Raw genomic sequence first — 27,755 nt, forward strand, 5'->3', positions numbered from 1 at the left:
AAAACCATAACCATCACCGTTAAAGGGGAATTCCACCAGTTTGTCTAAATTCCTACATAACTCAGTGTGTGAGATGTAATCAGAGTGATTCAGAGTGGTTTGGTGTGAAATGGTTCAGATCTCTTTACAGTGGTGCTGATAGGAACCAGGGGTCGCCATGACTACAACACAAATATAGACATTTTATTTACTATCCAGAACCACCAGTGAACCTACACGAGTCTTCTGAGTTTATATGGAATGTTGATGATGGAAAATAGTGGAAAATCTGAAATAATAAGTTTTCTTTAGGGACTATTTTGCCTCACAGCGCCCTGCATGTATCCCTCCACAATGAATGGAGTTTAAGTTCTCTAAACTATCATTAAACAGTGTCTCAGTCATCAGGCAGTGAATTCATAACCATTTCATGTAGTAACTTTCTGTGAGGGAGCTTTTAGAGGTGGACGTCTGGTTCCTATCACCACCACTGTGAACAGTTCTGACTCTGTTAAGTTTATCTAGAACAGAGCGTTTCACACCAAACCACTCTGAACCTCTCTGTTTACATCTTAACCAGTTAATTATGCAAAAATTTTGAAAAATGGGTGGAGTTCCCCTTTAATGAAAGCAAACCTGGGCATTAGCATTCCGTCTCCAAAGGCACTGGGTTGGAAATCCTCAGTGAAGCACCATCAACATAAAACTTGTGTCAGGCTCCATTCCTCACTGGCCAAAACTCTGCAGACTTCAGCTCCCTGCCTCATTAAACACACCTGATTCAGCTCATCAGCTAATTAGCTAATTAGCAAGGCCTTCATGAACTGAATTCAGAGTGTTAGATGAGAGTAAACGCTGATCTCAGCAGCATGTTGGCCTGGAAGGTCCCCAGTTTGACATGCCTGGCATAAAATCATCCACCAGGAACATTAAAATGTTTCTCATTTCAGTTACAGCATCTCATCACACAAAAAAGTGATCAATCAATCATTAATAAATCAATACCACCCTCGTCCCCTTATCATTTAACCCTTTCCTTTATATCAGGACTAATACATCAGTAATAAACAATAAGGCAGTTAGAAAAACACTGTAGAATATTCTATACGGTTCATCACCGACGGCAGAAACAGCATTAAAGCCTGAATCTCTTTAAAACTGACAATTTATAAAATTCATAACATAATTCTGTTTCATCATCACACGTTTACAGACCCGACAGACGGCAGTTCAGCTCCTCCACAGAGATACAGCACATTCCTGTAAGAGCTCAGAGACAGAAATGAAAACACACCGACAAACCTGCTCAACCACAGCGACTTTAGAGCCACAGTTCAGTGAAATTCTTCTTATTCTTCGTCGTGTTCGGTGTCTGAGGTTTGCTTCTTTAGTTTTAACACTGGAGCTATGAGACTAATGTAGCTAACAAGCAATGGAAGCGTATACCCACCAATTAGCCTGGTGCTAACTGCACAGCTAAATCACCTTACTCACCTGAAACTGAGTGGAGGTGTTCAGTGTCTCTAATAGACTTGATTATGTGGTTTCTGACACTGGACTGAAGTATGTTAGCATAGCTAATGTAGCAGAATTATGAACTATGTCTGTATTTTAGTCCATGTTTACAGATAACAGTCAGGTTTCAGAAACCACTACATACGTTTGGAATCATTTGTCATAGTAACACTTTCATTATTTTATATTAACAATAACTTTTTCAGTTTGGATTTAAATATTATACACTTTAGCAAAAGGTATTTTTTAGGTTTTATTCAATATTCCAAGATTTCTGTGAAGAAAAATGCATAAAATAAATAATTTACTGCAATTATTTACTTACGTTTATTTTTTGTCAAATGATCTGCCACAAGATTTAATCTTCATATTTAAAATAAGATGAATTCTGGATATTAATTTCGTTAGATTTTCATTCTTAATGTTCTACAGCTTTCTCATTCTGAACTCATTTAATATTAATTAATTGTTTAATAATTCAAATAATTTAATTTTCTGAGAGCTATGATCTACACTTTTAAAACGGATGTTTCATCAAGGGTTCTTAAGTCAAGAAAATGGTTCTATATAGAACCATGAACACTCGAAGAACCCTTGGCATGATTAAACAGTTCTCTGTGTCATGAAATGGTCATTCGGATTGATGGAGAACGTGTTGTGTATGGTTCTATAAAGAACCTTTTTCAAAATGGTGCTATATAGCACTTAAATGGGGCAGCTATTGTTAAGCTTGTAACAATAGAATAAGTCACTTTGATGCTATATAGAACCATGTTCTTTACTAAAGAACCATCTTTAAGTGTGTCCAGTTGCTGATTGATGATACTGGTATTTGAATGTGTCACAGATAATAAACAGTGGTACCGGTCACGAAGCCCGGATGATGTCTGCGTCAGGAATGTGGTTTGAGGTGAGCATGTGATGATTTAGGCGTGCAGTTAGCACCAGGCTAAAGAAGCAAACGTCAGACATCAAACACGTCTGTGTTGGGTACGGTAAATTTAACTGAACTGTCGCTTTAAAAGCCCCTCAGAGCTGGATGCTGCGTCACTGGTCTTTGCGCTGCTGGAGGCCGTTGGGCTGCAGGCCGTCCAGCTGCAGGTGGGCGTGGCTGTAACGGCGGATTACGGCGGCGGGCAGCAGGGCTGCGACGGCGGCCAGCAGGAGCTTCAGCAGGACGCTCCAGGAGAACAGGTCATCCAGAGAGGACAGGTCAGAGAGCACGGAGCCCGTCTGAACACACACGAAATTATACGGCATCAAACCTGCAGGATCACACACACACACACACACACACACACACACACACACACACACAGACACACAGACATGAGCTCACACTGCAGACTAAACTTCTAAAACTATAACTTCTAAACTAAAACTGCAGCTCAGAGCGGCTCCTGTGTGGACGTACAGCACACACTGCAAAATATAGTATCTTGTGAAGTGAAATGATCTTAAATCTAGTGGATATATCTAATATTTCCCATTTTGAGGTGGTTGTGCACTGATTATAAGATTATCTAGCTTATTTCTCAACATTATTTACTTGTTTTAAGTAATTTTATTAAGTAAAATTCTCTCACTATACTGGCAGATAATTTTGCTGGTTTCAAGCTCATTTCTTACAACAAGCAACATTATCTGCTGATAATTATACTTAACAAAATTACGCTTAAATATTAGATTTCTCAACTATATTTAAGATCATTTTATTTGACAAGACACCATTTTATGCAGTGCAGTAAATCGCTGAACACTCAGGTCCACACGTCTCTGGAGGATTTTGAAAAACACTCTCAGGTGGAGATTTCTGGAAACGTTATGTGTTTTTGGGGGACGAGCGAAACGCAGCTTTATAAAAATGGCGACGTCACACTGTTAACTGTCTGAAATACGACTGAGGACTGGGTCTCTGCGTGTTCAGTAATCTGAGGGGGGATAAAGTGTTTATTGTTGAACTTTTCTGTACTGGCAGCGCGAGGCGTCAGAATGTGCTGCACTCAGTTAAATGAGCTGTCAATATTATGAATTTCCGCCACTGGAAAAATACAGCCATTTAATAAGTCATAATAATCAGTGCGTTTACATTCACTCAATAATCCGATCAGAATCTGATTTCTGCAGTTATTTGATTATTCAAAACAGTCATGTAAACACCACACTCCGATCTAGAAACCTGATTAAGAAATCTGATAAAGAGGCTGGATTTTAGCTCAGTAACCAGATTTCTCAGTGCTGTAAACTCTTACTCTGATTTCTTTCTGATTTCTCGGTCTGAGCATGTGTGAAAACAGACAGCGGCACCGGAAATAAGCAGCAGCGTCACCGTGAGACGCAGCAAAACACTTTTGGAGTGACGCTGAAACCCAAACATATGAAATGAAGGATTTAAATATTCTTCATCTTCTAGATGATGTATGTTCATATTTTCAGGTAAAGAGACTCGATGTTTTAAAAAGCTGCGTCATGAAGTTTGAGTTTTACATTATGTTTACCTCACATCTTCTTCTGTGAGTTTATTGGCTGGTTGTAAAGCAGAAATCTGATTACTGTCTGACTCATGTAGACCCGGAGTTTCCCTATTATCTGATTACTCAAGTGTATGTAAACACGTTGGTCAGATTACTGACAAAATCTGATTTTCTGCAGTTCTCGGATTATTAAGTGCATGTAAACACACTCAATGATTTACTGTCTCATAATTTTAAGAAACGTCCCTCATTGTTATGAGATCTGAACTCAGATGAGATACCAAGCCATAATTATGAGATAGCAAGTCCTAATTATGGGAAACTTTCTCATTATTATGATATACTATATTTTTTATACATTATACTATTTTTCAAGTGGCAGAAGTGGCTTCTATAGCTAAAGGACTTGATGATCAACCACGGTCTGAGATTTTAAACAGTTAATCGTACACTATAATCCAAATAACACTCCTCTGATCAGCTCTGTGTCTGTGTTTCAGAGACAGTAGCGAAACCATAGCAACGTAAGACATGTAAGAAAGAGGCTGGCTTTTGTTTCGCTTTTATTTTCTGGCAGGAATCAGACTGTGAACCTGTGCAGGATATCAGATTATGGAGGTGTGACTGCCGACCTCACAGTGTTTATAACACACCAGCATCTCTTTATTAGAATGTTCCAATGTTCTTGTTAAGGAACAATTAAATTTCATGAGGTGTATAATGAGGTACAGTCCAACTGGTCTGACATGCTGGTGAGCGTTAGGGTTGTTTTTGCATTCTTGTGTGAATGGAGAGGTTTTAAAACAAAGGTTTTCGTATAAATGAAGAGGGGATGGAAAATATTTTCAAAAATAAACGGACACACTGGGACAAAGTCTGGACTCTGAATGTTCGTCAATAAAGGGATATTTAAAACACTAATTTCAGAAATGGCTCCTGACTGACCATCTCAGATCCGCTCAACAGTGTCACTGTGACCAACAGACAGTGTGCAGAATTATAGTCTTCAGTGAAACTGTTTCTTTAACAGGAGCTTAGCTCAGCTGTTACCTGTAAAAATGGACAAAAGTACATTACAAAGCTAAAAACATTAGCGGTTATCTTTCAATCTGAACTGAGTCTGTACTTTAGTCCATGTTTATAGGTAACAGTGAGTCAAACAGTGTCAGAAACTGTGAAATCAAGACTATTAGAGATACTTTGGGGCAAATGCAGTTAGTGCAGTTAGCACCCTGCTTATTTGTTAGGGTATAAGCTTTCATTAGAACAACTTATGTTCTATGTTCAATGTACAGAACGTACACTGAGGAATGACAAAGAACACTTGATTTGACATTACTTGTTAGCTACATTAGCATCATAGCTGTAGTGCTAAAACTATTCAGTGGTGGACAGTAACGAAGTAAATGTATTCATTACTGTACTTAAGTAGTTTTTTCGTGTATCTGTACTTTACTGAAGTTTTTCCATTTTGGGTGACTTTTTTCTTTCACTCCACTACATTTCAAAGTCACATATCTCACTTTTTACTCCACCACATTATGAGAAACCTGTCGTTTCTTTTGGCTTATGTGTTTATAACGTCAAAATGAAAGAAGTGTGAAGCAAGAACACCAATCAGGGCACAGCGGTCACTTTGTTTTGAGCTTGTTTTGACCTGTTGGTCATACCGACCCAGTGCAGCACACGGTTCAACATCAGTGCAGCAGCATAAAATTTTGGGAGAGTCTATTCAACATAAATAACGAACTAACCTAACTTTGTGTAAACAGACCACAATATAGAAATATGTACACATATGCAGTTGAGACTGACGTGTCTTTATTCTGAATTTATACAAAAACATTTCATTTTATAGTAAATTAGTTTAGGCTGGTTTATGTTTATGAACAGAGACCTACAGATGCAGTTTAGTAAAGGAAACTCATTTGTGAATCTGAGTTTAAAGTTTTTATTAAACTTAAACTTGTAACTAAGTTCAAATTAATCTTAAACTGAAACTTTGCTTGTTTGTAAAAGTGATTTCAGAGCCACTCAGTTCTACCTGATGGAAACTGTTTGCCTTCAGTGTTTTGTGCTTATGATAATTTTAATAGACATCAGCGTCACTAATTAATGACATTCTATTAAAAGACTGGTTTACCAAGAGAGACACTGGAGTATTTTCACCTATAATGAGTTAATGAAGCGAGTCTTGTTATAAAAATGATAATAGGTCATCAGAGCCATAATTAATCTTTTAGTACTTTTACTTTTGATACTTTGGTACATTTGAAGGCAAATACTTTAGTACTTCTACTCAAGTGGAGGTCTAAAGGGAGGAACTTCTGCTTTTACTGGAGTAATATTTTACCTTGGGTGTCTCTACTTTAACTCAAGTACATGGTTTGCGAACTTCGTCCACCACTGTAACTATAGAAGAACTATCACTTTAATCAGTACTGACTCTGTGGTGCTCTTACCGATGAAGACGGAGAGGAAGAACAGAGTGATGGGGATGTTGACGATGGGGGAGCTCATGTTGAGGAACCAGTTTGGGCTCATGGGGAAGAACCTGAGAAAGAGCAGGAAGAAGAACAGACTGCTGCGGTTCTCCTCCACCTAAACACAAGACAACAACAACAACAACAACAACAACACGCTGTTAGAACTGAGAGAACTGAGAGGGGATTCAGGAATACATAAATTATTATTATTATTACACAGGGCAGGATATAATACAAGTTTGTGTACGGTACAGCGCACTTTAAGGTTCCTGAGGAGGAACACTGTGTTTAGAGGAACGTTTAGTGACCTCTCCTTTTTCTGACATCTGATTTATCACTTTTCAGTGAAGTAAGAAAAAATCCCAGTGATGGTACTTGATCTTAAAGCGGCTCCGAGGAATCTCACGTGAACAATCACATGACTTTTAAACCCTTTTTCAGGGTATTTTTCACAGGTAAAACACACGACCACATGGAAAACTGATCATGCCCGAGATCACGTGGGGATAACTTGTGATCACGTGTGATTAACTTGTGATTATAACTTTCTCCCAATTTAATTGGTCTCCCCCAGTCACACAATACCACCTCTCCTGGCCACAGAATGTTTTTTTATAACAATAACATGTTTTTTTGACACTGAATGAAGTACCTGTGACTCTGTGTGGGTGATGATTGTTTACTGCCTTTGGCTTCTTGGCTACTGGTTTTGAAATCTGACTGAGTCGAGTTGTAAAACACAAATAATCTGAATTCTGTTTTAAGCAACTGTGTTAAAAAAACACTGCTGTTCATGGAACCTCCATTAACAGTCATCTTACCTGGCAACCATAAACCACTCTTAACTGAATACAGTGACTGGCAAAGTAACTGTTTATTGTAGTCAAATTAAATTATGTATTAAACAGTGATGTCTTATCAGCAGACGTGCAGGTGTGTTGGTCTCTGCGCGGCGCCGTTAGGATCGTACTCACTTTCCTCTGCAGCAGGGCGACCTTGTCGGGGAAAAGCCGGACGATGTGCTGTTTTCCGAAGGCCTGCGAGAGCAGGAAGCAGAGGGTGGCCCCTACAGTGGTCAGAACACAGGCCAGCAGCAGACCCAGCCAGGGTCCAAACAGCGCCCCCGCCAGGATGTTCTGAACAGTACAACCACACATAGGGCACAAACAGAAACACACATGAAAAACTGAAGAGAGAGAGAGAGAGAGAGAAAGAGAGAGAGAGAAAGAGAGAGAGAGAGAACAGTGCGTCACAGAACACTAACAATTAATTAAACTCAACACGACTGTGATTCCCAGACATAGATTAATACTAAGACTGACTCAGACGGACTTTTGGGCCTTAATACCCTAAAATAAGTTCTCAGGTCAATGACTCTCTCTCTACAGAAAGAGGGACGGTCTAAAAACAGAGCACAGAGATTTACACTCAGCGTTTTCCTCCTCTCTGAGGATCATTATGAGTAAACAGCTTAACATTTAGTGTTTTAGAAACTCCTGGAAAAAAGGCTTAACATACACATAATTCACACTTCAGGACATTATGATCTCATTCTTTTTGGCAGCAGACAGTGTTTATGATCTATAATACAGGGTGTCCAAAAAAATTGACATCATTTGAGATGTGAGTATCTGAGTAACTACATGTCCTGGCAAAAGAAATTAAAGGCTTCATGATGAACAATACAAGATTTATTTATCAAAATTCGAACAAGAAATTCAGAGGGATGTAGATTTATAACCGATTTCACAGCTTCACAAATGTAACATCATCCGATACTGGTGGTCGTCCAAACCCCTTTGTCCTGCACAGACAGTCTTCCTCTTTGAGTTTTTTGTGCCGTGTCCAAATCTGCTTTCCAGTTGGTGCATTTTTATTGAATTTTCTCAAAAATGCTGCTGCACACTCGTTTGACTGTGTTCGAGCAAATTCTAACACACTAAACGCCTTTTCATTTCTAGCGAACGCCGTTCTTCACCTGAAAAACATTAAAAATTAAACTTGGTTAGTTTTTACACATTTTGTTAAAATCTGAAATCATTTGAGGAGAATTGGCTGTTATTAGACTACGAAATGATGTCAATTTTTGGGACACCCTGTATGTCTTCTAGGCTGTTTTAGTACATTAAGCCAAATTAAATCATTCCCTTATAATGTTTATAAATGATCGATTTGTCTTTAAAGATTTATTCATAAAAATCAAATTTACCCAGTTCCTCCTCCTCACCTCAAATCTAGTCGATCAGCCGAGTCGTGTTTGGTGTCTGAAGTTTTGCTTCTTTAGTTTTAGTGCTGGAGCTACGAGGCTAATGTAACTAACAAGTAATGAAAGCTTATACCCACCAATTAGCATCATGAAAACTTCACGCTGATTGTGTCCGTATTTTAATCCATGTTTATAGAAAACAGCGTCTGAGACCTCATAATCAAGTCAGTTAGAGATGCTGAACAGCTCCACACGGTTGCTAATTGGTGGGGTATTCACTTCCATTACTTGTTAGCCACACAAACATATGAAAACAGAGTCAGGCAGGATCTACCGGTCCACTGTTACTCAGCCGTGATCCAGTTAGTTACACTGGTTAGTTTCAAACTATACTTTTACAAATTTGGCTGCACCACAAATCTGTAAGTCGTGTCTTAACTAGTAAGAACTAACTGATCTGTACGTCGCCGTAACATGACAATAACATGTTCATAACCGATCAGTAAACCTGCCGCCATGGTTCATGTTTTGGTCTGTTTGTGTCTCTGTGTTTCTGATGGTTCCCCAAAACTCACACCTGCTGAGGGGGTGTAAATATTTAGTAACTAATGAGCTCAACGTTAAACTAGTTTGTGGTGCAGCTCGTTCTGATTTAGTGATGCATAAACCTGAACTTAGTAAACACTTACGGTACAACTAGCCTACATCTGAACCTACAGGGCAGAATGAGTAACCAGAGCTTCTCCCCTAAAACCATTCAGTTATAAACATACAACACAGACTAAGTCAGGCTAAATGTCTGATATGTAGAGTCGTGTACTGTGTGTTGTTACAGCCACTCCATCTGTACTGAGATTAATTCCACCATTCTGGCCGTGTGATAATAAAACTTTAAACTTTAAGCTACATTAGCCTTGTAGCTTCAGTGCTAAAACTAAAGAGTCAAACTTCAGACACCGAACACGACTCAGCTGATCGACTACATCTGGGGTCGAGGAAGAAAACTGGAGGATTCGAGTTTTCGCTGAACTTTGGTTTAAATCCGAGCGTAGTGGTGCAGTACCAGCAGAGATGACCCCGGGATGGCGAAGGCCTGCTTGTAGATGTAAGCGCTGCAGAACAGCAGCAGAACGTATCCGCTGTGCTCGGCCTGATAGAGCCTCAGCAGAGCCGCCAGCTCGCGCAGCTCCTCCAGATCAGAGGGGAACTTCAGCCTGAAATACACAAACACGACCGTCACAGTCGATTATGATACAAATCCAGTGATTATTGATTAACCGAGTAATCAAACACCCACAACTTAACATCGGACATCTAATGTTACCTCATTTTCACACCACAAACACACATGCAGCAGTGAGATCCTGCTGGTGTGGGTTTCCTCTCTTTCAGTGATGCACACAAAAGCCAATTGAGTGCCTATAGCTCCCCTAGTGGACACAGTTCAGACTGCCGAACACGGCTTTATAACGACCTGCAAAAACACTGTTTATCACTCAAACTGCAAAGTAATCTGGTCAGAATTGTTCACAGTGGTGGTGATAGGAACCAGACGTCCACCTCTAAAAGCCCCCTCACAGAAAGAAACCCTGCATTACCGGGGAACTTCTGAAAAACCGATAAATACGCAAACGAAGCCTGACTAATTGTATGATATGTAGAGTCATGTACTGTATGTCTTCTTTCCTTATGTTTGCACTATATCATCATATCATATATCAATGCACTAAAACACACTAAACACTGCGTACTGAAGAGTTTACATCGTGTATTGAAAGTATCAGGTTGTTGTTTTACTGCCAGGTTCCTTTAAAGAGGAATATTTCACATGATTTTTTTTGTCTTCGAAATACAGCAAAGGTGTAAAACATGACAGTATTTATTATTATTGTCGTAAATTACATCAAAATATGCTTTTCTGAGTGTATCGTGCATATCGTACTTAGTTACAGGATACTGAACTGCATGTTTGCTTATATAAAAAACAAAATTAGTCCTGTTTGAACAGATTTATTACAGTGCAGTGTGTTTAAACGGTATTTTAAAGGGCCTGTATTTATGAAAAAAGTAATTCCCCTCACTTTGATGAAATAAAGGAGTTTAAAGTGATACATTAACGTTGTTAAAGTTTCAAAATGTGCCATTCACCACCCAGTTCATCCACCCAGTTCATCCACACAGTGCATATATGGAAAATGAACTGCACAAACAGCCTGATTTGAATTCACTGTATTTGTGATGTCATGAGAATCAACTCATTTACATACCCATTTGCATATTCAGCCCACAGCAGTTTAGCCCTGCCTACTCACATTGAAGTTATAAGGAGCATTTCAACAGTGCTTTCTGAATGAGGCACAGCCAATCAGAGCAGACTGCATTTACATATATCAGTCTTAAAGGCACAGTAACAGAAACAGCCCGTTTAACTGTGAGGGATAAAGAGAGGCTGGAAAGTCATGTAGAAATTAATTATGACTGTTTTTGGTAGATAAAATCAGACAAACGCTATTAATGGACGTGAAGTGGAAAGAATATGTTATAAAATAAAATGAAGAAAATGTGACGTATTGACCCTTTAAAGGTGGCATCACTGGTTATTTTTCCTGTGACACCTCAGAACAGTAAACACCGCGTAGTGAAACTGCCTTTTCTTCAAAAACGTCTTTTAAAAGCATCACAACATGATATTTCTGCTCCATCGTCCAGCCCAGGTAACAGTTTATGTTATGGTCAGTAGGCTGTGATGGACGTTTGGTCCACACTAAAAAAAGATGCTTCCTCAAGGGTTCTACAGTAAAGGAAATGGTTCTATTCAGTACCTCGAGTTCTATATAGAACCTTTTGCATGCTTTATAGAACCTTTTTGAAAATGGTTCTACATAGAACTAAAAAGGGTTCTGCTAGTGTCACAAGTTTGACATCATAACAATAGCAGAACCATTTATAGTGCTACATAGAACCATATTCAAAAAGGTTACATACGGAACCATACACAACACATTCTCCATCAACCCGAAGAACCATTTCACCATGCAAAGAACCATTAAATGGTTCTATATAGAATTAAATGGTTCCACAGAGAACCCTTCCCTTTACTTTAGAACCTTTAAGGATCTCTTTAAGGGTGCAGGACGCTTAGAATGACCTCCACCGTTTCTGACTCAGATTAATGAGCCACTCTGAGCTCAATTAACAGATGTTTGTAGATTAATATGAACCGCAGTAATAATGTCAGTATGTAAATAACAGACAGGCAGGCAGGCAGACAGGCAGGCAGGCAGACAGGCAGGCAGGCAGGCAGACAGGCAGGCAGGCAGGCAGGCAGGCAGACAGACAGACAGACAGACAGGCAGGCAGAGAGACAGGCAGACAGACAGGAAGGCAGGCAGGCAGGCAGACAGAGAGACAGGCAGGCAGAGAGACAGGCAGACAGACAGGCAGGCAGACAGACAGACAGACAGACAGGCAGGCAGGCAGACAGACAGACAGGCAGGCAGAGAGACAGGCAGGCAGGCAGACAGGCAGGCAGAGAGACAGGCAGGCAGACAGACAGACAGACAGACAGACAGACAGGCAGGCAGGCAGGCAGGCAGGCAGGCAGGCAGACAGACAGACAGACAGACAGGCAGGCAGACAGGCAGGCAGAGAGACAGGCAGGCAGACAGACAGACAGACAGACAGGCAGGCAGGCAGGCAGACAGACAGACAGACAGGCAGACAGACAGGCAGGCAGAGAGACAGGCAGACAGACAGACCGGGGCAGGTCGAGGAGCGGAGGTGGAACTCTGGCACACCTGATCCTGATAAACTCTACCTGTCAGCTGCAGCTCCGCTGAGCGAGTCTCCCTCTCCCGGTCCTCCATCTCCCCGCGCGCTGGGGGGCGGGCGCACGGGGGGCAGGTGGGCTGAGAGCAGGTAAAGGTAAAGAGAGGCGAGCAGCAGAACCAGAACCAGACCGAGCACCGACCGCATGGCGGAACCACGCAGCCCGGAGCAGCAGCGGCAGCACGGGGGCGCGAACAGCAGGGAACACGACCGGCGATCACGCGGTTAGCAGGAGCCAATCAGAGCTCAGTACGCCGCAGGGGCGGCCGCGTCCCAATGTCTTCGTTCCGGCCTTTCTTTCTTCCCTTCTTTTTAAAATAAAAGGTTTATTTACTTTTTATTAAACAGTTTCAACCAGAATAACAATTAATGACGGAAACTCCGCCTAAAAGTCTTAAGTATCCAGAACACAACCGTGAAAACAGCACAAGAGCCTTAAAACACATTTTAGACTTCGACAAAAGCAGAGCTAAATGAGTACTTCAGGAAAGAGATGAAAAATACATATTATATTTATATAGAAAGTATTTTTCCCCCACTTCTTAAATGCGTTATAAACTTTTCTTCCAGAAATAAAAAAGTATTTCGTGAGAAGAAAAAATTAATTTATTTTTTAAGTGAAATGTTTAAAAATAAAAATCTTTAAGATGTTAACTGAGCGTTCTTTGTTCTGTCGAACGCTGGTATGATTGTATTTTTATTGTAACCACATGGCTTTGTTACTCTTTCTGAACTGTCTATACTCTACACTCTAAAAAAGATGGTTCTTCCAGGGTTCTTTAGTAAAGGAAATGGTTCTATTTAGAACCATGAGTTATATATAGAACCATTTCATCCTTAAATGGTTCTCTGCATGGTGAAATGATTCCTTAGATCGATGGAGAATGTGCTGTATATGGTTCTACATAGAACCCTCCTGATTTTTTTTCTGTGTGGCACCGAAAAGGGTTCTACTGTTGTTACAAGTCTGACATCATAACCATAGCAGAATCCTTCACACATTCTTCTACAATCTGAAGAACGATTTCACCAATCAACGAACCATGTAAGCACACAAATGGTTTATATAGAACTCATAGTTCTAAATAGAACAACTGCCTTTAAGGAACCCTTAAAGATGAATTTCACCATGCAAAGAACAATTTAAGCATTAAATGGTTCTATATACAACTCATCGTTCTAAATAGAGCAATTGCTTTTACTAAAGAACCCTTAAAGAACCATTTCACCACGCAAGAACAATTTAAGCATGAAATTGTTCTAGATAGAACAATTGCCTTTGCTAAAGAACCCCTGAAGAACCATTTCACTCATCAAAGTACAAAAATAGAACAATTGCCTATACTAAAGAACCATTTCACCATGCAAAGAACCATTTAAGCCTGAAATGGTTCTATATAGATTTCATGGACCTAATTAGAACAAGTGCCTTCGCTAAAGAACCCTTGAAGAACCATCTTTTTTAAGTGTGTATGATTATCACAGTATTGTAAATACGATCTCTACCAAAGTTGCTGTTGTGCAAAAAAATAAGAAATAAAAAAATAAATAAAAACATCCGGTTGCATTAAAACCCGCAGCAGTAGTGCGTCAAAAATAGCGCACTACCGTCAGAAGCGCACTGATTAGTATAGTATGTATAGTGCAGTGTAGTAGTGCTCGGTTTGGGACGCAGCCCGTGGCTGCCAGGTTCTTACCGTAAAGTGTGGACTAGCTGCGCCCTCTGCTGGTTTTTCAGTGTGTTTACGGGGGCGTTGAGGCTCTGCCTCCTGCAGCGCTGCTGTTGAACTCTTACCTACAAACTCTGCAGGACTTCGACTCCTTCGCGCTTTCCTGATTTAATAAAAACGGCCGTCTGAAGCTTTTAACTCACTCCGAGAAGATCAAAGTCCCGTTAAAGCTCGGCAGGACAGCTGAAAGACTCCAGACTCTGCAGAACTGAAGAACCTGAAGAACCTGAAGAACCTAAACAACTGAAGTGCGTTTAGTGCTCAGCAATGGCTCGATATGCACGAACGAGGGGCTCGATCGCTTTGATCACTCTGACTAACCCCCCCGTGAACGCGCTCAGGTGAGTCTGCACCTGTCTGGCTGAGCTGTGTGTCCTGCAGCTGCGGTCTGGGAGGTCTTTCAGCTCCAGGTTTGCTTCTGCAGCTCACTGTCTGATTTAGTTCACAGTGCAGCTGTAGATGAGCTGCTCTGACAGTTTGGAGGAGTGAAAGCTCTGATGCAGAGTTTCCAGCTCACCTGCACAGGTGTGTTAAGAATGATTGATTAACTGCACCTGAGTTACTGGTGAGCAGGAGTTTCTGGAGCTGAATCAGAAACAGAGCAACATCTGTGAAGCTGGACTCAGTCGGAATCAAATGGTTTATGTTCCATTACACTGTGTGATCATAAGATCCGCAAACATTAATGTTAATTAGTAATTAACAATAAAACGTTTAAGATACAGAAAAGAGAAAAACAAAAGAACATATAACATATAAAGGATGGTCCCTCTCCGCTTTCTTCCATGATTTCCAAAAATATTTTCAAATGTTGATTTGTTTCCACTTCCCCTCAGTCCATTTTAAATGAGCTCGGGCCCAGAGAAGGTGGCAGCGTTTCTGGATCCTGTTTATATTTGGTTTCTTCTTTGCGTTTTAGAGTTTTAACTTGCATTTGTAGATTCAGTGATGAACTGTGTTCACAGACAGTGGTTTTCAGAAGTGTTTCTGAGTCCATGAAGTGATTTCCACTACAGAATCATGTCTGTTTATAATGCAGTGCAGCCTGAGGGCCCAAAGATCACGGCCAGCAAATACTGGTTTTTGGTCTTGTCCCTTACATACAGAGATTTCTCCAGATTCTCTGAATCTTTTAATGTTATTATGTACTGTAGATGAAAAGCAAAAGTTCTTTGCTATTTTACGCTGAGAAACATTATTCCTGAATTGTTGCATTTGATGATGCAGTCTTTCACAGAGTGGTGAACCCCTCCTCATCTTTACTTCTGAAAGACTCCGCCTCTCTGAGATGCTCTTTTATTTTTAAAAAGCTTGGATGGGAGCAACAAAAGGCAGGTAAAGTTGTGTAATGCTAAAAAAACACCTGTTGGTTTATTGGCAACAGGTCAGTAACATGATTGGGTAATGTTACTGACCTGTTGTCAATCAACCACCAGGTGTTTTTTAGCATTACACAACTTTACCAGCCTTTTGTTGCTCCCATCCCAACTTTTTAAAAATGTATTGTCGGCATCAAATTCAGTATTTGCATATATTTTTCAAAAAACAATAAAATTTCTCAGTTTCAACATTACATAAGTTGCCTTTGTACTATTTTCATTTTGGGATCAAATGATTTGCACATCATTACATTCTATTTTTATTCACATTTTTCACAGTATCCAAACTTTTTTGTAAACAGGGTTGTAAACGTTACATTCCTCTGTAGTGCTCATCCCCAGTTTCTACAGTGTGTAAATGTTTATGTATCTGTATCTGCAGATGTGTACAGATACATAAATGTCTGAAAATATCAAAATATCGGTCAACAATATCAGCCCACCATTTCCATTTCCCTACATGTTGGGCTGGTTAGAAAACTGCGTTCACTTTTACACACACATTGTTTAGCTTATTCGCCTGACTTTTCTTTAAAATAAGAACATTATTGGCCTAAATATTCAAATGAGATGCGAGTGAGCTGAGCCTAGCAGTTTGTGAGTCATCGTCCCTCTGTCTCTCGTCCTCAGCGCTGTGGTGCGGAAGGGCATCACTGAGGCGGTGGCGCGGGCGTTCAAGGACACACAAGTGAAGGCTGTGGTGCTGTGTGGGGAAAATGGAAAATTCTGTGGAGGTAAACAAACTCAAACACACACATAATACATATTATACCCATATAGCACTCATAGTACACATACACACTCATATAGTACTCATAAAATTCATATAGTACACAAACAGCACTTGCATAACATTCGTATAGCACATACATAGTACTCACGTGGTGCATGCATATAGTTGACATATAGCACTGACATAATACTCACGCTGTATTTGTACACATAGTACACATACAGCATGCACACAATGTTCATATGGTACACACAGAGGTATAGTACACTTACAGTAAACATGTAGTATTCATATACTTATTTACTACACATATAGTACACAGAACTCACACAGTTATATGGTACACTCATAGTATAATATCCTCATATAGTACAGTACACATATAGTACTGATATAGCACTCATAGATGTTACTAGTAGTACTGGTACTACATTACTAGCACTCAATAGTATGCACATAATACTCATGTGGTGTACACATACAGTATAGTACACACATGTAGTGTAGAACACAGTACACATGTAGAACCCATATAGCACCCACATAATACTCACACAGTACACATGTAGATCACTTACAGCACTCAGAGTGCACATATAGTACATATATAACACAATGCTCACACATAGCACTCACATAACATACAGTACACATAGTACATACTCATGTGGTACACTGTACACATATAGTACAGTACACTCATATAGTACACATATAGTAAACATACATAATATTGACATAGTACCCATGTAGTACCTACATAGCACTCACATTATATATGTGTATATATATATATATATATATATATATATATATATATATATATATAGTACACACATAGTACTTACATAGTAATCACATATAGCACACTTATAGTACACATATAGTATGCTTGTATAGTACATATATGTCCCTCTCATAACACGTATAATACTTATAAAGTACACATCCCCCTCACACTGCACACTCATAATACTGATATAGTGCACATACAGTGCACATGTAGCTCTAATGTAGCATAATACTAACCTGGTGCACATACAGTTTGGTACTTACACAGTACACCCTGGAGACTACCCTTATGCTCTGAAATACTGGTGCTCTTGCAGTGGCTCCCATCTCTGGTTGTGTAGCCCCCTGTTTTAGACATTGCTGTGTTTTCCTGCTCTAACACACCCACTGCAGCTCAGGAAGTGAAGGACAGCTGAATCGGGTGTGTTGGGGAAGGAAAAAGCCCTCCAAACCCTGCAGGACAGGAGTGGTCTGGGACCAGCGCTGGGGACCACTGCAGTGAGGAATGATTTACCGAAGGTCCTTTGCTGAGTGTTTCTGTTGATCACAGGTGCTGATATTAGAGAGTTTGCTAAGCCCATGTCGGGGCCTCCTCTGGTGCCCATGATCCACGCCATAGAGGCAGGGGAGAAGCCGGTGGTGGCAGCCATAGAGGAGATGGCGCTGGGAGGGGGGCTGGAGCTAGCACTGGGCTGCCATTACCGCGTCGCTCACGCTAAGGTAAACTGCAGTGTCGCTGTGTGAACCACCGCACAGGAACGTACCTGGAGTTCAGTGACAAATCACATTTACTGCAGCTTTAGCAGTGGAGCTACGAGGCTAATGTAGCTAACAAGTAATGGAAGCTTATATCCACTAATTAGCATAATGCTCGGGTGTCGCTGCACTCACGGCTCTTTCAGTGCAATTTCGGAGATCATCCAGTGTTGTGGAACCAATGACGAACACTCTGAGCTGTTGGAGCTTCACTGCCCACGAAAATCACACTGCACAGTTATGACGGATTCACTCTTATTGAAGTGGAAAACGCAGAACGCTTTCTGCTCAGGGGTCTCATCTCCTCTCAGACTGAAGGGAGCCATCTTCCACTGACAGTCAGAAACTCTATGACCCCCTCTTTCAATTGGATTGTGATTGGTTCCTAGACGCCTCACGGTTGTAAAATTATGGTGCTTTGAAATCAGATTAATCTTTTTGAATCACGCTGTACTTTAGTCAGTGTTTATAGGAAACAGTGAGTGTATAGAGGTACAGTGTCACAATCCGCATAATCGAGTCGATTAGAGATACTGAACAACTACACACACTTTGAGGAGAGTGTGTGACGACTTAGGCCTGCAGTTAGCACCATGCTAAATGGTGAGGTATAAGCTTCTTTTACTTGCTAGCTATATTAGCCTCGCAGCTCCAGTGCTAAAACTAAAGAGGCAAACTTCAGACACCAAAGATGTCGTTGCTCTCTGAATACATTTGGAGTAAGAGAAGGAAAACTTGATTAATCGCTTTAAGCCTGTAGGGTTGTGCCAGTATGGCGACTGTGACTGAGCTGCTGTGTTGTTTTACAGAGTGTCCTTGTCCTCTGATGAACCGTGACCCAGTTGAGTAATGCTTGCCTGTTAGACTTTGATAGGAAGTGTAATAGGCTACATAAAGTGGCCTGTTGAGGGGCATTGCTGCGTTAGCTTTGTTTGTGTTGTTTGTGGTATTTATTAGGACTTTAATGATGCACTCAGTCCACAATTCGAGTCACAATACTGGGTTCAGGAGTCTGTATTCTCATGATGTTTTAGCAAAACTCTAATGAAGAAAAACTCTTTAACCATGCTTTTACATGGACGCCTGATTTTGAGTGAATGTTTTTTCAAGGTTGGGGGGGCAGTTTGAGGGGTGTTATCTGATGCTGAAATGTATGTGTAACTTATAGCACTTAATATTTTGTACATGCGTGATAAAGGGGTGGAATGAAGAACAGCGCTGCTACAGTTATTGTTTTTAACGTTGTGGAAGTGTTCACAACATTATTTTGACATAATCAGTCAAAATCTCAAGAAAACAAGCCATTATTTCAATATAATCTGTCAGAATCTCGAAAAATGAAGCTATTATTTCAATATAATTATTCAGAATTCTGAGAAAATAAGCCATAATTTCACTATAGTCAAGAAACAAACCATTATTTTAATATAATCAGTCAAAATCTCAAAAAACAAACCATCATTTCCATATAATCAGTCAAAATCCTGAGAAAATAAACCATTATTTTAATATAATCAGTAAAAATACATAAAAAAAACATTGTATTCAAATAAAAAGTTTTTTTTTTCATAATAATAAGAAACAGAGCAGGTCAGGATGTGTCGATATACTGTCGTTTATGTGTTATTCTGTGTTTACAGGCTCGTCTGGGTCTTCCTGAGGTCGCTCTGGGTTTACTCCCGGCGGCTGGAGGTACACAGCGTTTACCTCGACTGACCGGCATCCCCGCAGCTCTGGACCTCATCACTACAGGTGACACAAACACACACGTCAGCCTATCAGCCTATCAGTCTATCAGCCTATGAGCATATCAGCGTATAGGAGTGTAGGAGAGTAGGAGTATGGGTAGTGAGCAGCTTCACTGCTCATCTTGCTTCAGGAGCGAGATGTTCAGCTCCAGTCATGGAGGGTCAGCGTCCAGTACAGTTTTGGTGGTTTCCCTGATTCAGCTCATCTAACGGCCAGGTTTAAAGTAGATGTGTTTGGAGGAAAAGCTCTAAACTGTGCTGAACACTTTTTTAAATAAGAGTTTGATACAGAAACTTTTCTAATGTTTCAAAATGTCCTGCTCACCCACAGTTCACACAGTCCATACATGGAAACTATGCTAAACTGCAGAAACAGCCTGTTTTGACCTGTATTTTGTGATGTCATACATCCACCTCATCAGCCTACAGCACTTTAGCCCCGCCCACCCACACTGAAGTTATAAAGGAGAAGGGGAAGTCATAAGAGTGTTTCAGCCCAGAGTGCTTTTTGTGAATGATGCACAATGATGGCAGCCAATCATAGCAGAGCTCATTTACATATGGCAATCTTAAAGGCACAGTAACAAAACAGCCTGTTTAGCTGTAAAGAGAGGATGGAAAATGATCATGTAGAAATGGATCATCAATTACAGACATAATAAAAGGACCTTAAGAAAAACTGAAATGCAAGAAGAATGCAGGACATTAGCCCTTTAATCAAACAGTATGTTTGTCCTGTAGGGGGCAGCGTTGTACGTTGTTTCTCTGTGCAGCATGGAAGTGGCGTGGCAGTCATTTCTGTTTCCTGCTCAGCATGCTCTGTTTTCCACTCCACGTTCTTCATTCTTAATCATGTGTATTTATATGTTTATGTTATATATCTCGAATATCTGGACACTTCACACTGCGCTTAGTGAATGATGTACATTCAGGGTGGTTATTAAACTAAAAACTAGTCAGACATTTCATGCTCACAGATGTTTTCCAGTGGGCCTGTAAGCTTCAAATGATCGGCCAATCACAGGGCAGAAAACTGAGGCTAAACAAACCCACACGCTTTTATCACAATCTACTTTTTACTGTTTAAACAGAAAAACAGACGTAATTAAATGGAATTTACAGTTTATTTATAGTAGAATCCAGCTGTTCTGTCCTGCAGAGAAAATCTGTCTATTTACCTACATTTGAATCCACTCCAGGTTAAAAGCTTCATATGTTTCAAAGTTTTAATCTCTCATTTTTAATACTTAAAACATTAGTGGTGGCTGAATACACAGTTCCATTACGTTACATACAATTAGATACAAACATTGATAAGACAGATGGGAACATTTTTGCTGTCATAGTTTTTATTTCACTGGTTGGCAGTTTTCTTTATTCAGTTCTTCGGTTAAAATGTCTCACTAAATATCTGCTTATCATTTAAATTAAGTTCTGAAATTCTCAGCACTGAGATTTTATCAGTTTACTCAGGCTTTAGGAGGAACTCCAGTGTTTTTAAAGAAGCTTGTTGAGTTTCTCTTTAGAGTCCAATGACTGTGTGCCGCCTGTGCATTTCAAAATAGTTAATAAAGCAGACTTACAGTACTGCCTTGGACCGAATACAGATACTTAATTACCGTATCCTGAATACTGGTATTCCATTACATCCCAGCCCTGACTATTATTACATTATCATTTTTATTATTATGTTAGTTAACGAGGTGATGATGATTATTATTATTAAATTGGGGGCAGAATGATAAAATACGGTCCTTCTCGTCAGGTGGTCAGTGTTTTGTTGTCGTACTGAAACATGTTGGGCTCATATTTGTGTTTTTGTCTGAACAGGTCGCCACATTTCCGCCCAGGAGGCCCTCAAGCTCGGCATCGTTGACCGGGTCACCGAGGGGAACGCTGTAGAAGCTGCTGTGGAGCTCGCACTGAGCGTTGTAGGTGGGTGAATGCATGTGGGTGTGCATGAAAGAGATTTAGTCGTATGCGAATGTTTGGGCACCCTTGGTGAAATTACACGTTTTATTGATTTTCAAAGTTAAAATGATTAGGTTCAAATTAAGTTAACACATCTGCTACAAGATGTGCCATAACGTTTACACAGGACACATTTACATCATATTTGTTCCCAGTATTTTAAATGTAGTAAATAAACAGTAATTGTGTATCTAAATGTGGAGTAGTGTGTCTCTGTAGAGGCTGTGTAACCTGTTCACACACAACATCCCTGTGGTTTGATATTCCTCTGTATGGTTTGGCAGTTTTTGATATCATTTAGTTGCTTTCGGTATTGTTTGACAGTATTTATATGTTTTGGTAGTTTTTGCTATAGTTTGGTAGGTTTTTATGGTTTGGTAGTTTTTGCTATAGTTTGGTAGGTTTTTATGGTTTGGTAGTTTTTGCTATAGTTTGGTAGGTTTTTATGGTTTGGTAGGTTTTTGAGGTTTGGTAGTTTTTGCTATAGTTTGGTATGTTTTTATGGTTTGGTAGGTTTTTGTGGTTTGGTAGTTTTTGCTATAGTTTGGTAGTTTTTTGTGGTTTGGTAGTTTTTGCTATAGTTTGGTAGGATTTTGTGGTTTGGTAGTTTCTGCTATAGTTTGGTAGTTTTTGTGGTTTGGTAGTTTTTTGTGGTTTGGTAGTTTTTGCTATAGTTTGGTAGGTTTTTGTGGTTTGGTAGTTTTTACTATGCTTTGGTAGTTTTTTGTGGTTTGGTAGTTTTTGCTATAGTTTGGTAGGTTTTTGTGGTTTGGTAGTTTTTTGTGCTATGCTTTGATAGGTTTTTGTGGTTTGGTAGGTTTTTGTGGTTTGGTAGTTTTTGCTATAGTTTGGTAGGTTTTTGTGGTTTGGTAGTTTTTTGTGGTTTGGTAGTTTTTGCTATAGTTTGGTAGTTTTTGTGATTTGGTAGTTTTTGTGGTTTGGTAGTTTTTGCTATAGTTTGGTAGTTTTTTGTGGTTTGGAGGTTTTTTGCTATAGTTTGGTAGTTTTTTGTGGTTTGGTAGTTTTTTGCGGTTTGGTAGTTTTTTGTGGTTTGGTAGTTTTTTGCGGTTTGGTAGTTTTTGCTATAGTTTGGTAGTTTTTTGCGGTTTGGTAGTTTTTGTTATGGTTTGGTAGTTTTTATGCGCTTTGTTTGTACATTAACTGTATGTTTGTCGTGTTTTGTGTTTCAGGTCGTCCCCTGGCCCCCCGCAGGCTGAGCAACCGTGCCACCCCTCTCCCTGCGGATCTGGACGGTGTATTTGAGGAGGTGTTGGTGCAGGTGAAGCGGCGGGCGCGTGGTGCGATGGCCCCGGTGGCCTGCGTGAAGGCGGTCAGAGCGGCGGCCGAGCTGCCCTACAGTCGGGGGATGGAGTGCGAGAGGGAGCTGATGAACACGCTGTTTACCTCCGGACAGGCCAGAGCACTGCAGTACTGCTTCTTTGCCCAGAGGGCTGCTGGGAAATGGAGTCTTCCTAATGGAGCACGGTGGGACAACAGCAGGCCCAGAGCAGTCCACACAGCCGGGGTCATAGGTCAGATAGTCTGGATTACCACACACATTAAAACGGTCTGATTAATGAAAAACAGGCCTAGTTACAGCTTTTCAGTATTGATGATTAGTGGTGGCGCCGTGTATTGAGATTCCTGCATTCAGTGCAGCTCTAGGTTGCACACTGACCAAAACTAAGGATGCATCAATATCATGTTCTAATTACTATTCTGAGTGCATGTTTTTAAAAATATATCCCTTCATACTCAGCCTTTGCTGGCTTTATAGGCCTTTGGCCTGCTACTCTACCGGATGCTTTCTTGCCTTGGGTTGGTTGCTTACTTGGCATGTTGGTCCCTTAAACCTTCACAAACTGGGTTTGAGCCTACTGTGGGTTAGTTTGGGGTTTCCCTTCTTTGGAGGTTCATTTTGTTGCGTTTTCTTCCAAGGCCTAATCCCTAAGACCCTTTATCTAACAGTGTACAACAGCCTGTTCTCTGTTCATGGTTTAGTGGGTTGTCTTTGCTGCACCACCTCAGGGGTTTGATCCCCCATTACACCCCCATATGACGCCAAACGGCCTGCAGGAAGGTTTGGCTGACACAGGAGTGGTGGTGCACCGTTCTACTGTGATCTGCATGGAAGAGTCATCAGAATGAAAGTTTACCTGTGACTTCATCTCAAAGTCAGTGTCTAAAGTCTGCAAAACAAAATCTAGACGTACTCTCCGCTCATCTTCAGCTGATTTGCTGTCCATTCCTCCATCCAAGCCAATTATAGATTTGGCGTTTGAGCATTCTCTCCTCGTCTCTGGAACTCTCTTCTTCCTCATGTCCATCAGCCTGATTCTCTTTCCACATTTAAAACTTACCTCAAAACTCGTCTCTTCTCTCTCGCTTACAACTTAGCACCGAGCTAAACTTACCCTCTCATTACGACTTCTCTCTGTCTTCTCCTCTGTTGTCTCTCTGGGTTTTCTGTAATCTGGTGTTCTGTGTTCTATTACGATTATAGGCATCTTTGGGTTCTTGAAAAGCGCTGTATAACGTTGCTGTCAGGACAAAATCTTGTATCTTCATTTTTGTCATTTTTCATAATTAGAAAAAGACAGTTGCCCTTTATTTTGTGTCAACATTTCATGATGAACAGACCAACAGAAATGGTTCAAAATTTCTCAATTTTTCTTCCTATAAAACTTAAGAGCGTTTTTCCTTCTCCTGTATTTTGGAGATACAAGATTTGTTCCGACAGCAGTAATAAGTTTCATGTATTATTCTTCTTCTTATTATTATTATTATTTGATCAGTCAGAGGAATTGTGGAAGTTAATTGTGATGCAGTTAAAATAAAAACTTTTTGGCCACCATCACCAAAGGTATGTTTGGGGGAAAAAAAGAATCTGATGAAAAGAACACCCTGCCGACTGTTTCAGCTGTTAATCATGGATTCGACTAAATATCAGCAAATTCTGGAAGCAGATGTGAAACTGAACCTGTAAAAGAAGCTTCTACAACAGGACAATGATCCAAAACACACCTCAAAATCCACCATGATGTACTTCAAGAAACTCAGGATGAAGCTCCTGGAATGTTCCTCAGAGTCCCTGACCTGAACATCACTATAAATCTGTGGGTAGATTGAGAGAGACGACCCAAGAACATCACAGAACCCGAAGTGTTCTGTGAGGAAGAGTGGGTGAAAATTCCTGGAAAAGAACTGAAAGACTCCTAGCTGGAAACACGAAGCATTTACAAGCTGTGATGTCTGCCAAAGGGCGTTAGCTCTGACTGGGTGTCCTAACTGCACTTGCCTCATTTAACATAACTGTGTTTCTGAGTGACACTGATCTGCTCCTCTGCAGGTTTGGGCACGATGGGCCGGGGCATCGCTGTCTGTCTGGTCAAGGCGGGTATCTCTGTGGTTGCTGTGGAGACGGAGGAGAAGCAGCTGGATTTGGGCAGGCGGGCGGTCAAGGGGATGCTGGAGAGAGATGCTAAGAGACGAGGGGTCACTGCTCCGCTTCACCTGATCACCTTCACTCTGTCCCTGCAGCAGCTGAGGGACGTGGACCTGGTCATCGAGGCCGTGTTTGAGGACATGGCGCTGAAGAAGAGCGTTTTTACCAAACTGAGCCGAGTGTGCAGACCGAACACTCTGCTCTGCACCAACACTTCCGGACTGGACGTGGATGAATTGGCTTCGGTCACTGACCGGCCCCCTCTAGTGGTTGGGATGCACTTTTTCGCCCCCGCTCACGTGATGAAGCTCCTGGAGGTCGTCTGTGGACCTCGATCCTCACCTGAAGCTGTTGCCACGGCAATGACCATGGGGAAGAGGCTGGGCAAGGTAATAATATTAATAATAATAATAATAATAATTTTTATTTCCGTAGCATTTCCGTATATAATTCTATGCAAAAGTTTGAACAGCCCTGGTCAAATTACATGTTTTCACAGCACAAATTCATGTTAACAAGTGAAAACATTAAAATTTTTCTCCCAGTTTGTTAAATTTAGCAAATAAATTATCATTTTGCATAAAACTGTGCAAAAGTGTGTTTTCTATAGAGGACATATTAATTTATTAATACTTAGAAAATCACAAAGACGTGGAATTTGATCAGCAGCGCCTAAACTTTTGCACACGACTGTTAGCACATTTTACTTCCAGAATCTCAGAGATTAGAAAAACACTGGAAAGCTAAAGTATTACTGTGTATATGAAATAATACAAGGTGAGCATCGCCGTGGGAAACTGCCCGGGGTTTGTGGGTAACCGCATGCTGAAGTTGTACTTGGACCAGGCCCACTTCCTGCTGGAGGAGGGCGCCTCACCTGAGCAGGTGGACCAGGCTCTGGAGGAGTTCGGCTTCGCTCTGGGGATCTTCAAAGTGGCCGATCTCTCCGGGCTGGACATCGGCTGGAGAGTTCGGAAAGCGGCCGGACAGATCGGGCCAGATGTTGACCCAAAGTTCCCCTCACGTCATCGCCAGGGCCGCAGGTAACAATAATAACCTTATTTACTTTATAGATTTTTTTTATAGATCACCTTTCGGAAGACTAGAAAATGCTGCTGTGTAGGTTCCAGATAATCAGCATGAAGCTGTAAAAAAGATACAAATATTGTTTGTGTTTAAAAACTCCAGCAGCACTGCTGTGTCTGATCCACTCAGACCAGCACAACACACACTAACACACCACCACCACATCAGTGTTACTGCAGTGCTGAGAATGATCCACCACCCAAATAGTACCTGCTCTGTGAGGGTCCATGGGGGTCCTGACCACTGAAGAACAGGGTAAAAGGGGGCTAACAAAGTATCAGAGAAACAGATGGACTACAGTCTGTAACTGTAGAACTACAAAGTGCACCTATATAGTAAGTGGAGCTGATAAAATGGACAATGAGCGTAGAAACAAGGAGGTGGTCAGAATGTTACGCCTGAGCGGTGTGTATATATACACACACAGTATTGTAAGTGATTGTTACATGTAAAATAACAAAAATGTAAGAATCTCAATAATAATTCATTAAACACAATAAATGATTTTATTTATTTTTAATATCTGTGTGGTAAACCGTTTATATTGTTTATTATGTTTGTGTGTAGGTACTGTCCTCTGCCGGACCTAATGTGTGAGCAGGGTCGTTTGGGTCAGAAGTCCGGTCGGGGCTGGTACCTGTACGACTCTGTGGGCGGTAAGGAGGCGAGGCCGGACCCGGCCATCAGCAGCTTCCTGCAGGAGTACCGGCTCCGCTACGGCATCTCGGCCCGCCCCGTCACCGCGCAGGAGGTGGTGGAGCGCTGTGTGTTCGTTCTAGCTAACGAAGGGTTCCGGATTCTGGAGGACGGCATGGCGGCGGGCCCTGAGGATATCGACATGGTGTACGTGTTTGGGTATGGGTGGCCCCGGCACCGCGGGGGGCCCATGTTCCACGCCGCTCAGGTGGGCCTAGCCACAGTGCTGCAGAGGCTGGAGTTCTACCATGGACAGAACCCGGATGTCCCCCACCTCCAGCCCAGCACCCTGCTCAGGAGACTGGTGGGGGCAGGAAGCCCCCCCATACAGCAGTGGAAACAACACATCAGGAGCGTTCACAGCCAGCTGTGACCTCACACACAGCACCATCCTGCAGTTATTAATAACTCATAATAACTACATCATCACAATACAGCGCCATACAGCAGTTATTAATAACTCATTATAACTACATCATCACAATACAGCGCCATACAGCAGTTATTAATAACTCATTATAACTACATCATCACAATACAGCAACATACAGCAGTTATTAATAACTCATTATAACTACATCATCACAATACAGCACCACACAGCAGTTATTAATAACTCATTATAACTACATCATCACAATACAGCACCATACAGCAGTTATTAATAACTCATTATAACATCATCACAATACAGCACCACACAGCAGTTATTAATAACTCATTATAACTACATCATCACAATACAGCACCATAATCTTTAATAACCTCAGCATCATAATACAGTACAATACAGCAGTTTATAATTACTCTCAATAAGTTTAATAACTATATCATCCTAATAGTGCACTTAAGAAAAAATGTATAACTTTATTAACTGCATCATCACAATACAGCACTTAATAGCTTCTATAATAACTTATATAATAGCTAT

General features: G+C 40.9%; 2 protein-coding genes across 2 annotated transcripts; one reads left to right on the forward strand and one right to left on the reverse strand.

Annotated features, from left to right (window-relative positions):
* Window positions 1–505: 505 nt before the first annotated feature.
* On the reverse strand, window positions 506–14,397 carry tmem41aa (transmembrane protein 41aa). Its single transcript, XM_036576484.1, has 6 exons — window positions 14,186–14,397; window positions 12,478–12,796; window positions 9,724–9,874; window positions 7,429–7,590; window positions 6,431–6,569; window positions 506–2,759 (listed from the first exon to the last, which is right to left on the reverse strand). The coding sequence occupies exons 2-6, from the start codon at window positions 12,633–12,635 to the stop codon at window positions 2,542–2,544; spliced, it is 828 nt and encodes a 275-aa protein (XP_036432377.1). The 5' UTR covers window positions 12,636–12,796; window positions 14,186–14,397; the 3' UTR covers window positions 506–2,541.
* Window positions 14,274–27,535, forward strand: ehhadh (enoyl-CoA, hydratase/3-hydroxyacyl CoA dehydrogenase). Its single transcript, XM_036576473.1, has 9 exons — window positions 14,274–14,559; window positions 16,228–16,331; window positions 17,673–17,842; window positions 19,519–19,630; window positions 21,457–21,561; window positions 22,788–23,129; window positions 24,947–25,431; window positions 25,820–26,085; window positions 26,696–27,535. The coding sequence occupies exons 1-9, from the start codon at window positions 14,486–14,488 to the stop codon at window positions 27,195–27,197; spliced, it is 2,160 nt and encodes a 719-aa protein (XP_036432366.1). The 5' UTR covers window positions 14,274–14,485; the 3' UTR covers window positions 27,198–27,535.
* The last annotated feature ends 220 nt before the right edge of the window (window positions 27,536–27,755 follow it).

The sequence above is a fragment of the Colossoma macropomum genome, unplaced genomic scaffold (genome assembly GCF_904425465.1).
Source record: "Colossoma macropomum unplaced genomic scaffold, Colossoma_macropomum, whole genome shotgun sequence".
Lineage (NCBI taxonomy): Eukaryota > Metazoa > Chordata > Actinopteri > Characiformes > Serrasalmidae > Colossoma > Colossoma macropomum.

Bases quoted from the DNA above. Each gene is read 5' to 3' on its own strand.
- ehhadh (XM_036576473.1), top strand. From the start codon at position 14,486: ATGGCTCGATATGCACGAACGAGGGGCTCGATCGCTTTGATCACTCTG. The intron at 16,332-17,672 runs GTAAACAAACTC...TGTTGATCACAG, and splicing joins AAATGGAAAATTCTGTGGAG to GTGCTGATATTAGAGAGTTT. The intron at 17,843-19,518 runs GTAAACTGCAGT...CTGTGTTTACAG, and splicing joins ACCGCGTCGCTCACGCTAAG to GCTCGTCTGGGTCTTCCTGA.
- tmem41aa (XM_036576484.1), bottom strand. From the start codon at position 12,635: ATGCGGTCGGTGCTCGGTCTGGTTCTGGTTCTGCTGCTCGCCTCTCTT. The intron at 9,875-12,477 runs GTAGAGTTTATC...TGTGTATTTCAG, and splicing joins AGCGGAGCTGCAGCTGACAG to GCTGAAGTTCCCCTCTGATC. The intron at 2,760-6,430 runs GTAAGAGCACCA...GTGATCCTGCAG, and splicing joins CTTCCTCTCCGTCTTCATCG to GTTTGATGCCGTATAATTTC.